Below are 12,870 nucleotides of genomic sequence, written 5' to 3' on the forward strand. Positions count from 1 at the left end.
GGAGTGTGGAAGAGGAGCTGGGGAAGGAAGCCTTGAGGAAAGGGGCCATCAGGGCCGTCAGGATGCGGGGAGAGAAGGCGGACAGGAGGCCTCTGCGTGTGCCGACACTTGCAGCATCACCACCGGCCTTCAAATAGTACAGACTTCGGTGCGGATTTCATCACCGCAGGGAGCACAGGGGTCAGGGCGGCTTGCCACAGAGAGTCAGAATCGGCAGAGCCTTTTTATGAGAAACAACGCGAAAGGGCCACAGCGAGCTGCAGACAGTACTTGTTCACGGTGTGTTCAAGGTTTGCTCAAGATGTGGAGACCTGACAGGCGGCGACCGAAAGTCTGAAACCTGTTACAGAGGAGGTTTGTGGCAGGAATTGGGGAATCATATTACTAGAGTCAACTTATGCTAAGAAAGCCCCCGCACTAAAAACCTAGAAGTGCTCTTTTCATTTTTCTGTGTCTTCTGAAATTTTTCATAATAAAGTGTTGGGGGCAGGGGAGAAAAGATCTGGAGCTGAAGATTTTTGAAACAAACAGTTCTTTTCAGAATCAACACTTCTTTGAATGCCCAGACGGAACATTTGGATCTTAACAACGATCAGAATCAAGAGGAAGGGGGGTGGTGTTTGAGGCACGTGTCTGGAGCCCCACGGGGGGCAGAGGGCAGGGGCTCACCTGCGTCTTGGAGTCGGGCCGCAGCCAGGGGAGCTGCCCCGAGCGCCGCAGTTCCGCCATGCGGGCGTTGAGTCTGTGCGCCAGGATGATGGTGAGGGGCATGCACTCCTCCGTCTCGTCTGTGGCGTAGCCGAACATCAGGCCCTGCAGCAGACACCTGCTTCAGACCACAGGCAACAACCCTCCTCAAATCTAAAGCCCCACTGGCCCTCCATCCTCGCGGGTACGTAACTTTTGCACTGGGCACCTGTGGAGGGGAAGACGTGGTCCCCGAACTCAACACTCTAGAAGGGGAGACAAGCCCACACCAGGTGTCCCCAACCCTCCCTGCCCTCAAGTCGCTACCCTGAAGAAGGGGTGACTCACTCCAGGCATGGGGGCGGGGGGGTCTACCCCACAGTGCACTCAGTCCATTACGCATGAACTTCCCCGGCTAGCCCCTCACACAGAGCACACTGCACTGCCGTCCTGACGCAGGGCCAACGCTCAGCATTTAGTGACCTGATCTCCGGCACCGACATCCTCTTCATTTCTGTCCAGATGGACACACTGGGCAATATCCGGGGACTGCTGCTCCAAAGCCACCAGCACGTTGCAGGTCTTGAAGTCAAAGCCTAGGCACAAGGAGACCAGGCCTGAGCAGAGGGAGGCTGGAGCTCCTGGGGGACTGCTCGGCACACGACAGGGCATTTAGCGGCGTGGGTGGTCTCTCTACCATCCGTCTGGGCCCAGAGCTGAGGCCCAGCGTGGGGAACATCAGTATCCTTCCCATCCTATCACGTGCAACTCTTTAGTCAAAAAAAAATCCTCCACAGTGTATTAAATTACACCTTGATTAAAAACGTATATCCTACACAGAGCGGCCGTATGAAGACCCAATAACAGCTACAGTTGCCCTGGCTGAAGGGCAGGTGGGTGACTCACGGCCCTGCCCCCTTTGCCTCTCCCAGAGGCACCTCCCAGGACCCAGGTGGAAAATCACTGCACTGAATGAACATCAAGGGCCCTTTCAACACTGCCGTTCAGAAGCCCAGGCATACGCCAAACCCAAGCATCAAATATACTGAACAATACGGTGCATGTGAACCATCCAGAGACACTCCCAGAGCCAGAGTCCCCTGAGCCCGAGACGTGCCCGAGGCCTGGAGCAAAATGGAAAAACCACACCTCTGGAGGCCGAGGCCCCTTCAGGCCATCCCCAAAGCTCAAGCACAGAGATGGAGGCGAGCCCCCCCCACCCTCCAGGTGAGGACAGCGGGCTGGGGCCTGGGACATGGAGTCTTGGGTAGCAGCAGCCCAGGCCAAGGAGCCCTGAGAGGGAGCCTCCGGGCAGACAGCACAATCTCCCCGACACTGGTCCTCACTGGGCTCAGCTACAGGACGGACACAAATGAGGAGCTAAAATGCACAGAGGCCGCACCACAAGGACATGTATCAGTGACAAGATGACTGTCACCCTCTTTCCAGTCTGTCCTCCTACCCGTGTGGCCAGAATGGGCTTATTAAAACAAACAAAACCACAAAAAAGCCTAGGTTCGATCTATCGTTTATGCTCATGCTTCAAGTGGGGACCTGCCGCCAAAGGAAGTTAACCGGAAACCGCTCAGCTCCAGCCGGGCCTTCCCGGCTGAGAACTCTCAGCCAACGGGAACTCGGGCTTAGCCTTAAACACGACCTCCTTTGCCACCTCCACTAGGGCTCTCTGCCTAGAATGCTCCTCCTCTGCCTCCCATCCCCCTCCACAAGTCCATCTAGCTCTCTGAAAACGTCCTTGGACGGTCCCCCCCGCAGCTCTTCACTGCACACTCTGCCTCCGACGGGCCGCCAGGCACCTTGTACTGTATCACTAATGCCAGGCAGTGCCCCCACTCAGAAGCCATCAGGCCACCTCTGTCCTCTGCAGCCCCTGTTCGCAGTGCAGGTTTCTGAATGCACAAACCAAGGAACAACCTTTAGGGAACAATCTTTAGCTGCCAAGGACTCACCTCCTCACTCCGGGTCTAAATAATAAATCTTTTTAGTGCTGGAAATTAAAGGCTCCAAGTGACTCAGAGTTCAGGGGACTAAGGGGAGAGGAGGAGGGCTTGGAAGGGGCAGGGGGAGCCACTAGCCTAGGGCCTTGTGGCTGCGGGCCAGCCCGCAGCCTGCTGGCCGCTTGGTGCAGGCGCACTGACAGGCACAGGTGGGCGCGCTCCCACTCCTCCCTTTCCGGGGGACGTTGTACCTCCTGGAAACGTTCCTGCTGCCTAACGCAGAGCAAGGTTCGCTCTTGAACAAGGTCTAAGTGTACATAAACAAGTCGGCTCTTCCTGGTAGAACAGGGTGAAGGCTCTGCGTGGTAACGTGTCAGGAGGCTGCTGCTCTGGGACGCCGCGCCTCCTCCGCGGACACCCCGCATGCTGGCTGGGAGAACCGACCTGTACTCACTGGTTTCCTCCCAGCGATTCTTGATATACCCCCAAAACTTTCGTGTGCTCAAGCGAGTCCTTTGGGCGAGCCAGAAGGTGGCTGCACTGAGCTTGTGTGTGTCCGCGCCCTCACGCAGAGAGAGCCTCTCTCACTTATGGAGATGCGTGCACGTCACCCCAGCCTGCCCTGACCCACAAAGATGCCGCACGTCAGCCCAAACAACCCATGAGTACAACGTAGTGTACACTGGCCCTAGCACCCTGTCCTTTCACGCCCTCCAGGCTGGGCCCCTTCCCAGCCTGCCCAGTCCCAGGTGTGGGAGTCTGCTTCAGGGCCCTCAGTTCTCTCCAGCTCTCGCCCCCACCCCATCACAGGGCTGCTCCTCAGCTCCCGCCAGGGCCTGGGCCCTTTCGCTGGGTTGTAGGCTCCCGCACTGCCTGGCACTGGAGCTACCCTGGGCCAGCCTGTCTCCTCTGCCTGCCTTTGGCCCCCGTTCTGGACTGAGTCACCTGCTTCTTTGTCTGTGTGGGGAAGCAGCGTAAGTTCGTAGAAAGTGCAGGAGTCCCAACCGGGGGCAGCCGCTTACTGACCGTGTCACCCTACACAGGCCACCGACATACGGAAGCTTCGACTCCCTCATCTGCATAAGGAGCGGAGCAGAGTCCCTCGAACAGTTAGGGTAGGAAGATGCACACAGAGACCAGCCCCAGAGCCCGGCAGAGAGCACGTCCCCAGTACGAGGGAGCTTCTTTCTCTTCCAAGATGGCAGGACCATAAACAAGACCAGAGTCAGCCATGGCTGGATAGCGGCTGATCCACCTGGGCTGCCGCACTGTGTGCCAGAGGCTGTGAGCCCTGGACCCTGGCGGGCGGGCCTAGGAGCGTTCTTGCCCTGGGAGGTATCTGCTCTTCCAGGAGACGGAGAGCCTCAGGTGGGACTCAGCCCTGGGGCCCTGGCCTCACCCTTGGCCGAGTCGTCGTAGCCGATGTGCTTGATGGTGTCCCGCACCACCCGCTGGTAGTCCACCATGGCCATGGAGGTGATCTCCCCGCACAGCAGCACCATGCCTGTCTTACACACCGTCTCTGAAGGGAAGGAGACACGTTAGTGGCCACGTGCTGGCAAAGGGGGCTCCACACCTGGACCTCTCACAGTGCTGAGACAGAGACACGCAAGGAGCCACACAAGGAATGGACTCCAGGAGGAAAAACCATGAAGCTGATAAGGAGAGTAAATCCCGGCACAAGTGCTGACCATCTTCACAGGCCACCCGGGAAACTGCGGCTCGGAAAGAATTGGTCACACCTGAGTTTTCATACCTCACGCTTACTACTGCATACTTGCCTGACCCTGAACTATTTATTCAGCCTCAGATGTTGGATGAAGATAATCATAAGACTGCTTTGTGAATTAGAATGAGACACTGGCTGTATGCGGTCATAAAGAATGCAGAATGCAGCCAACATACGTGAGGCCTCTCCTGCCCCCTTATTGCTAAAACTCCACTGCAGGCTTTAGGCATGGGGTCCTGAGCAGAGAATCAAGGCAGGTTATTTGTAAAGATGTCACGGTGAAGTCCACCCTCAGAGGGGCACGGGTCCCTACAGTGCTCATTCTGGGGGCTAGGGTGGCCCTGGAGAGGGAAGGGTGGGTCTGTACAGCAAAAAGGACAGGGTGCTGACCGTGAGGAGATCGGGGCTCTGATCTCCACGCCGGGACGCCTACCCCATGACCTTGGCCAAGGCCCTGATTAAGCTGCACCCAAGATCTCCTCAGTAAAGTGAGGGGGCTAGACCTATCACCTCTGGAGCCCTCCAGGCTCTGAAGTCCCCGGCTCTCTGCTGTGCTGAAGACTTCAACACAGGCAAAGGTTTCAAGCTCAGCCCACTCGGGTCTCCAGCAGGAGGAATTAGGCGTTTCTTACCGCAGGCCACCTTGGCACTGGGGTCCTGCTTGAGATGCGCATCCAGCACTGCATCGCTGATCTGGTCACAGATCTTATCTGGAAAAGAATGAACATGTGTAAGAATCACAGGAATATTAAGCCTAGAAAACTGAAATATTAAAATAATTAGATATTTCGTCAGTTTACATATCAAATCTACCTAAGAGGGCACTTTTTAAATATAAGAAATTATAAATTTTTTGGAATTTTAATTTCTTCCCACTTCTGCCTTAATATTGGATGATGTATATTATATAAAGTCATAAAATTCCCTAAAAAAATATATTCCAAAACCAGTTACAAGAGCCTAAAGCAATTCACACACACACACACACACACACACACACACACACACACACGCATATTCTTCTAACTAAAAAGTATCTCATCCCTCAGCATATTCCCTTTAATTCTAACATCTAGAAAAGTCCTAGAAACAGAAGTTAAAACACTAACTGATGACATCAGTAAGATTAGGCGCCAAGAGGTGGACTAGGATGGGACAGACACATGGTACCGCTGGTCCCACAAGATGCAGTGCACTGTGTAGAAAATACCACGCCTGGTTCTGGGACTACACCTGTAAGAATCCCGTAAGAGAACCTCTGCACATTACTGCCACTGCTGTTTTGCAGAATACTTCCACAAGCAGCTCTCAGATCCTTCCCACTGTCACTCAGCCTCCTGAAAGCCAGATATCCTAACAGCTGGGTTTGACCTCCTCAATCAAGGTGGGACTGACAAAGAGTTCAACATGAGCTGGCATTTCATCTTATTCTACGATTTGCCTTAAAGACTCCCTATGGTCTAGGGCTTCCCTGGTGGCGCAGTGGTTAAGAATCCACCTGCCAATGCAGGGGACACGGGTTCGAGCCCTGGCCCGGGAAGATCCCACACGCCGCGGAGCAACTAAGCCCACGCGTCACAACTACTGATCCTGCGCTCTAGAGCCTGCGAGCCACAACTACTGATAGACCACGTGCATAGAGCCCGTGCTCTGCAACAAGAGAAGCCACAACAATGAGAAGCCCGCGCAACGCAACCAAGAGTAGCCCCCGCTCGCCGCAACTAGAGAAGGCCCGCACATAGCAATAAACACCCAACGCAGCCAAAAATAAAAACAAAAAATCAATAAATTTTTAAAAAAAGACTCCCCATGGTCGAGCATGTAGACACTGTGGAAAAATCCACTCTTGCTTTGGCGTTATGTTCACAAATTCAGAAAAAAAAAGTGACATCTATTTACACATATTACATCTCATTTAGTGTTCAAAAATATCCATAGAGTCTGCTCTCAGTAAATTAATAAGTTTTTTCCCAGCTTTATTTGGGTATAATTGGTACATAAAAATCTGCATATAATTAATGTATGTAATTTGGTAAGTTTGGTCATATGTACATACTTGTATTACCATCACCACCATCAAGGTTTAATAAACATCCATCACCTCCAAAATTTCCTTGTGTCCCTCCTGTCGTTTTTTAAGTTTTTAAATTAAGAATGCAAGTCCAGAATCAAGCATTTCTGCTTTTGAAAGTGCCTATTAAGTTCTGTAGTTAAAATGTTAGTTAATCTGAAGGTGAATTCTCTAATCTTTCCTTCAGAAACTGCTACTAAACATATATTTGAGTTTTTCTATCTTCCTGCAGATCCTGGTTATAAATCTAGGTTTGCCTGAGTCCATGCCTCTGCAACCCCCTACCAATCATGGCCTCCTGCTGCCCAAATATCCACTTTAGAGCCAGCCATCAGGCCTCCTAGGAGCCACTCACACAATGACCATGGATGACTCTGCTCGTTTAGACGACACAGGTCACATGTTTCCAATGCACACAGGGAAATAGGATAAGGGATATTAGGGATAAAGCTGGAGTTGAGCAAGGGTATTAAGACAGCTTCACAGACTAAGATAATGCCTTAGGAGGTCCTTTCTGAACTGTTTCTTGAGGCTTTCGAAATTTCTATCAATATCACTTAGTAGTCTTAAGATAGCCAATAGTTGGTTTCCTTGGAAGTTGAAAAAGAAGCATTAATTTTATCTTTCTGATGGAGAGGAATTCAGCACTGGAATGACAAGCAGAAAGCCACCAAGGAAACTGTCTTAACATGAATGGCTAATTTATAGTGGCAAGCGCAAGGAGAATCAGACAAATTGAAGGGCTGCCATTGAGTAGACAGAACAGCCAACTGATTGGCTGGAATTTTCATTCTCTGTCCATTGAGCACATTGTTGTGTGTACAATGGGACCACTGGCCACCGCGTGACAAAGCACCCACTTCCTCCACATGGAGCAAATCCTATCTATGGCCATCTCCTAACCTGTATATGGCTTTCATACGTCATGGAGCTGTCCAGAATATGTTAGACATAGCAATGGGTCTGAGATTATGAGTACAGTAAACCTAGAAACTTCATAAAGTCGTGCAGAATTAAAGATGCTATTTACATTGAATTGAGCTAAGTTACATACAAAACTCAGTTTAAGCCAAGATTTCTCAATGGCAATACTGACCTTTGGGGCTGGAGAATTTCTTCTTTGTGGGGGATGGTCTTGTGCATTCAGGGTGTTTAGAAGCACACCTGGCCTCTATCCACTAAATGCCAGTTTCACCCCACGCCCGCCTCTATCCACTAAATGCCAGTTTCACCCCACGCCCGCCCCGCCCCCCGACAGCTGTGACAGCCAAAATGTTCCAGACACTACAAAATGCCCTTGCGGGAAAAGGGCACACCCTCCCCAGCTGAGAACCAGTGGCTGAAGCATATGGAAGGAGCAGTGCACTGAGATACCTAAAGCTGGGTTACGAGGTATGAAAGTTAAAGCTCTTTGAGAGAGAACAAGGATGAGGAAGATGAAAAAAAGTTAGACTTGGTGATGATTAGTTTCCAAGAACTTCAAATACTCCAGGGAATTTTGAAGAGGTGCTTAAATACATGAATCAGTGTGTCTGGCCCCCAAGGTTCTCCTAGACCAGTGGTTCTGAAAGTGTGGCTCCCTCATCAGCAGCATCATCATTGCCTGGGAACTTCTTAAGAATGCAAATTCTTTTTTTTTTTTTTTTTAATTTTTATAGTGGTAAACACTGTGCAGTGGCTTTAAGGATTCTTTGTATAAGTGTAGTGACTCATGTGCCTTCCTCATTCCCTAAACATGTGGTTTCTCCTTTGGAGAGGTCACTTCATGGGGGTTTGGTATAAGAGGATTTTCCACAATCAAGTAGACAGTCTGCCAAAGCTGGGTCTATCAATCATCGTAATATCAAAAATCTGTAATGTAATTTCGATCTTATGGTCTGGTATTTGGCTCTGCTATTTTACCTCCAAGACTCCTGTCCACTTCTTATCACATTTTTTAACGTTCTGCGGGATTTTCATAAGTGTTCTGTCATTAATGCTGTTCATTTACTAAAATGCCAGTAAACAGTATGTGCATATTAATTTAGAATTAACAAAGAAAGATCTGAAAAAAAAATCCCTTTGGTCTTAATTTAATTGTTAACATGGAGCAAAATGGTCCCTTCTGATTTTTTTTTTTTTTTTTTTTGGAGTAAAAACATGTCCAGCACTACAGTAGTGGGTTGCTGGGTCATATGGTAAAGAATGCAAATTCTTGAGCCTCACCCAAGATCTACTAAATCACAAACTCTGGGGGTGGAGCTCAGCACGTTGTGTTCTAACAAGCCCGTGGGGTGACGCTGATGCACCCTGAAGCCTGGGAACCACTGTCCCAGAAAGTTGAGGCTCCCACTGTGGTCTTCACGGAAGCCTCTCTCGTTTCCCCACATCACAGTCCTCCTACCTTTCAGAGACCCAATAAAATGCTGGAATTTTCTTCCAGAGATCTGTCTCAGCCCCTGTTTAGAACGCACTGCCGTTCATTTCTAAACTGCACATGCTTTACATGCAAAACTTAGTGACCCGTGGTCCTGCTTGCGGGAACATTCTCTGTTGACTTAAGCTGCTCATTGATAATAAAGCTTTACTCAAAAAAAAAAAAAATCTCTCTATATAGAGTTAATACCTGATGATACATTTTACACATATGTTTATCCAACCAACCATGTGTTCTCTGTCGCAGTCCCACTGTGAGGAGATGCTGGTGGTGGGCTGCGGCACAGATCCTCGGCTTCGTTAACTTACAGTCTATTATTTTGCATAACAAGTGACTGTTTCACAAAACTGCAAATTAACAGAATAAAAAAATACTGCATATTGTTCTTGCCAAGGTCCCTTACAGTTACTGACACACACCATTTTCCAGGCCTTCAGTAACAGCGACCCCCCCGGTACAGGTCACCATCCAACCAGGACCACCTACTTACCCGGGTGCCCCTCTCCTACGGATTCCGAGGTGAACATGAAGGCCCCTTCCTCGCTCAGAGAATGGTCACACAAGCCATCCACCGGTCCATTCATCTCTTCACACTGTCCACTCCGCTTCTTCAAGGTAACAATTTTAATGCTGGGACTTGGCCTGAGGGTTCTGTTTGTTTCCTTCTTTAAACCCAACGGGCTCGTCTCCGCAGAGCCACAGGGCTCACTTCTGCCTAAGTGCCTGCAAGCGCACGTGAGAGTAAAGGTGCGGAGGGATGAGAAGGGAGGGTCTGGGGAAGGATGTGTCACTCCCTCCAACTGGCCAGAGCTTGCTCCTGAGTGACTCCTATATATGGAAAAGTGAAAGCGCCTGAATAATCATGTGAGAAAATTGGAGGAGTTCACTTCTGGTGTGTGTGTGTGTGTGTGTGTGTGCGTGTGCGTGCGTGCGTGCGTGCGTGCGTGTGTGTGTGTCTTCTCACCTTGAGGAATTTCAGCCCTTAGCTCTCATCTCCCAAGCCCTAAGTGTGTGGCCAATGTACGGCAAAGAAGGCTGTATAGAGTCTGCATAACTGAAGATCCTCTGGGACTCTCCTTTAGCTCTGCAGCTCATCTCCTCAGTGCACCAAGGTTAACATCCCACGTTGGAGGCGGGGGTCTGTGGTTACTCAGGGATACAAATAAACAGGAAGCAAAAAACTCCTGCCCAGAGATATGGTTTAGGCTGAGATTACAGCACAGGACGCCTTTGCTCTTGGGTGCCCTGCCTCCTCGCCCACACCTTGTCAGAATTGGGCTCTTCCCCTTCTCCTACCTTCTCAGAGCAAGAGTATGCACCTATATTCTGAGTCAGCTTGGATGTTACACAACAGATTCATTTAGAGGAAAAGCTTTTGAGCCCACATTTTTCTGCTAATAGAAATCACAGAAACTGTCAACTTCTCTAAGACGCTGGCAATCACATTAACAAGCAAGATGTTAAAAAAGTATCCACACGGGCTACAGAGAACAATGATTTTTGGAAAAGGATTCCTGAGAGGCAGATTCATTATGGGCAAATCATTAGAGTCCAGTTTCCCAAAGCTTCTTATGATAAATTGGTCCTGTACACTTGAGAAACATCCTGCTCACGTGACTCCTGCATTATTTTTGCTTTGACCAAGAAAAGAAGTGGACAGGATTATATCCTGAACCAATTCCTACACTAAATGACAGCATCTTTCACTTCACTCCCTCCCATTCTCAGATCTGGCTGCATCCTCAGGCCCAAGGAACAATAGGGAATTGAGATCACGGAGAGTGAGAATGGGTGGAGAAACTGGTTCCCACTAGAACGCAATACAAAGTAATCAACCAAAACCTTGTGCATCAAGCACTGGACTGTGGGAAGCAAAAGGGAGGACACAATTGCCCCAACGAACAGTTCTGGCAACCAAATCCCCTCTGTACTTATGAGCATTTAAAATTTTTTTTTTTTCCAAATCTTGAGTTTTCCAACTGGTCAACAGTGGGCAGTACTATCCCTCCAGGGAATTAAAACCATATTAAAGCGACGTCTTCTGGGATAAAGTAAGAGATTTTACATATACACATTTAATCAGAGGCATTTTACAAAGAGGGAGCTAGAATGCTCAGTGACAAGACTGCAGGAGGTCCAAAGAGGAAAAGGCCACTGGGAAGGGATGGAAAATGAGGAATCAAACAGGGACTTTAGACAACATAGCCTTGTCCCTGTCAACACACAGGAATCCTGCTGTTTGCACTTAAAATATTTCAACATCACTGCCCTTTTGTAAATTTCTTCTGGGTACACTGGTTTCAAACCTGGAGGCAATGTGAGCTAATGTTTAATGTGAACTGTAGACCTAGGTTACCGTAGCATTTACAACGACAGCCATTATGTTCTAAATGTGCTTTAAGAGCAAGATGAAGTTTCAAGTACTCATGCAGATTCCTAGAGCTTGCAAGAAGCCAGAAAACAAAGCAGCCTAACTGCCCTCTGAATTCCAAAATGAATAAGAGAGCATCATGGGGCGAAGAGGCATGGGGCAGGGGGTGGGGGAGTGGGTGGGATGGAGGGGACAATGCCCTGTCCGGAGAAGCGGCACTTTCAGAAATGTATGCAGGAGGCTTCTGCAGCCTGGACATAAATGCAGAGTGAGGGAAGGATCTGGAAGGCACTTAGTTGAGTATCCATCTTATATGAGTCTCATATGACATCCCTACTAACTACTAGGCCACCGTACGCTCTTTCAGCAGATAAATGTTAACAAGAAATGCACAAAACACGGTGGTTGGGAGTGCAGGCTTCAGGGCTGAAGTCCTGTTTTGCCTCTAACCCACTATGCACCCTGGGGTAGGCTTCCTACACTCTCTAGGCTGATGTTTCCTCATCTTTAAAGCAGGTTAAATAATTACCCACCTCAGAGCATTGCTGTCCGAACTACAAGAGATCACATGGGTATGCTGAGTATTGAGCATAGTGCTAGCACACAATAAGGGTTTAATAAAATATTACCTAAGCACCTTCTATGTACATATACATGATTTTCTTCTGAAAAAAAAAATAGCTCACCATATACATGTTATTTGCATCTTGCTTTTCACAATATACTATTGTCCTCTTTTTACATCTCAACATATAGGCAGACCTCATTTTTAGCACTTGACTAGTATCCCACAATGAGGATATACCATAAATTACTTAACCACTCATTCCCCAATGGCTGGATATTTTCAACTTCTAATTATTTAGTGTTACCATAATGCTGCAGAGAAGATACTAATCACTGGCATCCTTTTATAAAAAGACAAAATGCAAGGGCCTGGCAATGCTGAACTAGACCAAAGATTTCCCTTTCGTAATAAATTTTACCCAATTAGAGAAAAGAACAAAGAGTTAAAACAGCAGCATCAATCTGCCCCCTTCAGATATAATCGGCAGACCTTGGCAATGACATAATTACTTAGAGAGCTGAACGTACAAGAACTACATAGCCCTAATCTGCTATCATAAACTCAAATTAAAGCCTCCCTACGCAAAGACTGTCCCGTTCTCCCTTACGCATGAATTGTCCTAATGTCCCCGGACCCAGCCCCACTGATTACCTAAGTCCAATACGTGTCAAAGGCCCAGAGTTGATCTCACTTCCATGTAGCAACCTTCAACTCTAAACCTCTGCTGACTAATCTCTGAAGAAACCTGCCTTTGAAAATATCACTTTCAGTTAGATTTACCCCTGAGGAATCTCTAAATGTAAAATATCAAGTGGAAAACCATGTTTCCAATGAACAGTATATGTAAGCCACACTGACCAGTTTCAGGAATAAGCTTAAGGGCACCTTATCCCACGTTAACACCATGAGGCAGCAGAACTAGTGGAAAGCAGCTGGCCAATGGTGCCCTTTGCCTGCCCCTGCACTGCCATGTATGATGGCTATGCCACAGGCAGAAGAAAGGTCAGTTTGATGACCTAAAACTCTGATGCAGAAGTGGAGTGTGCATCCACCTCTTAAATGCTGTTTAAGTG

The 12,870-nt window shown here is 48.7% G+C and overlaps 1 protein-coding gene across 1 annotated transcript in view; it reads right to left on the bottom strand.

Annotated features, from left to right (window-relative positions):
- MAT1A (methionine adenosyltransferase 1A) overlaps positions 1-9,453 on the bottom strand; it is a 16,028-nt gene extending 6,575 nt beyond the window's left edge. The window contains exons 1-5 of the mRNA XM_007464219.1: positions 9,349-9,453; positions 5,004-5,081; positions 4,042-4,164; positions 1,171-1,283; positions 670-813 (exon numbers count right to left, since the gene is read on the bottom strand). Coding sequence (XP_007464281.1) covers positions 670-813; positions 1,171-1,283; positions 4,042-4,164; positions 5,004-5,081; positions 9,349-9,442 — 552 coding nt within the window. The 5' untranslated portion in view covers positions 9,443-9,453. The remainder of the gene's footprint in view (positions 1-669; positions 814-1,170; positions 1,284-4,041; positions 4,165-5,003; positions 5,082-9,348) is intronic.
- Between the last annotated feature and the right edge of the window lie 3,417 nt (positions 9,454-12,870).

This window comes from Lipotes vexillifer, unplaced genomic scaffold (assembly GCF_000442215.2).
Source record: "Lipotes vexillifer unplaced genomic scaffold, Lipotes_vexillifer_v1.1 scaffold59, whole genome shotgun sequence".
NCBI classification, from domain to species: domain Eukaryota; kingdom Metazoa; phylum Chordata; class Mammalia; order Artiodactyla; family Lipotidae; genus Lipotes; species Lipotes vexillifer.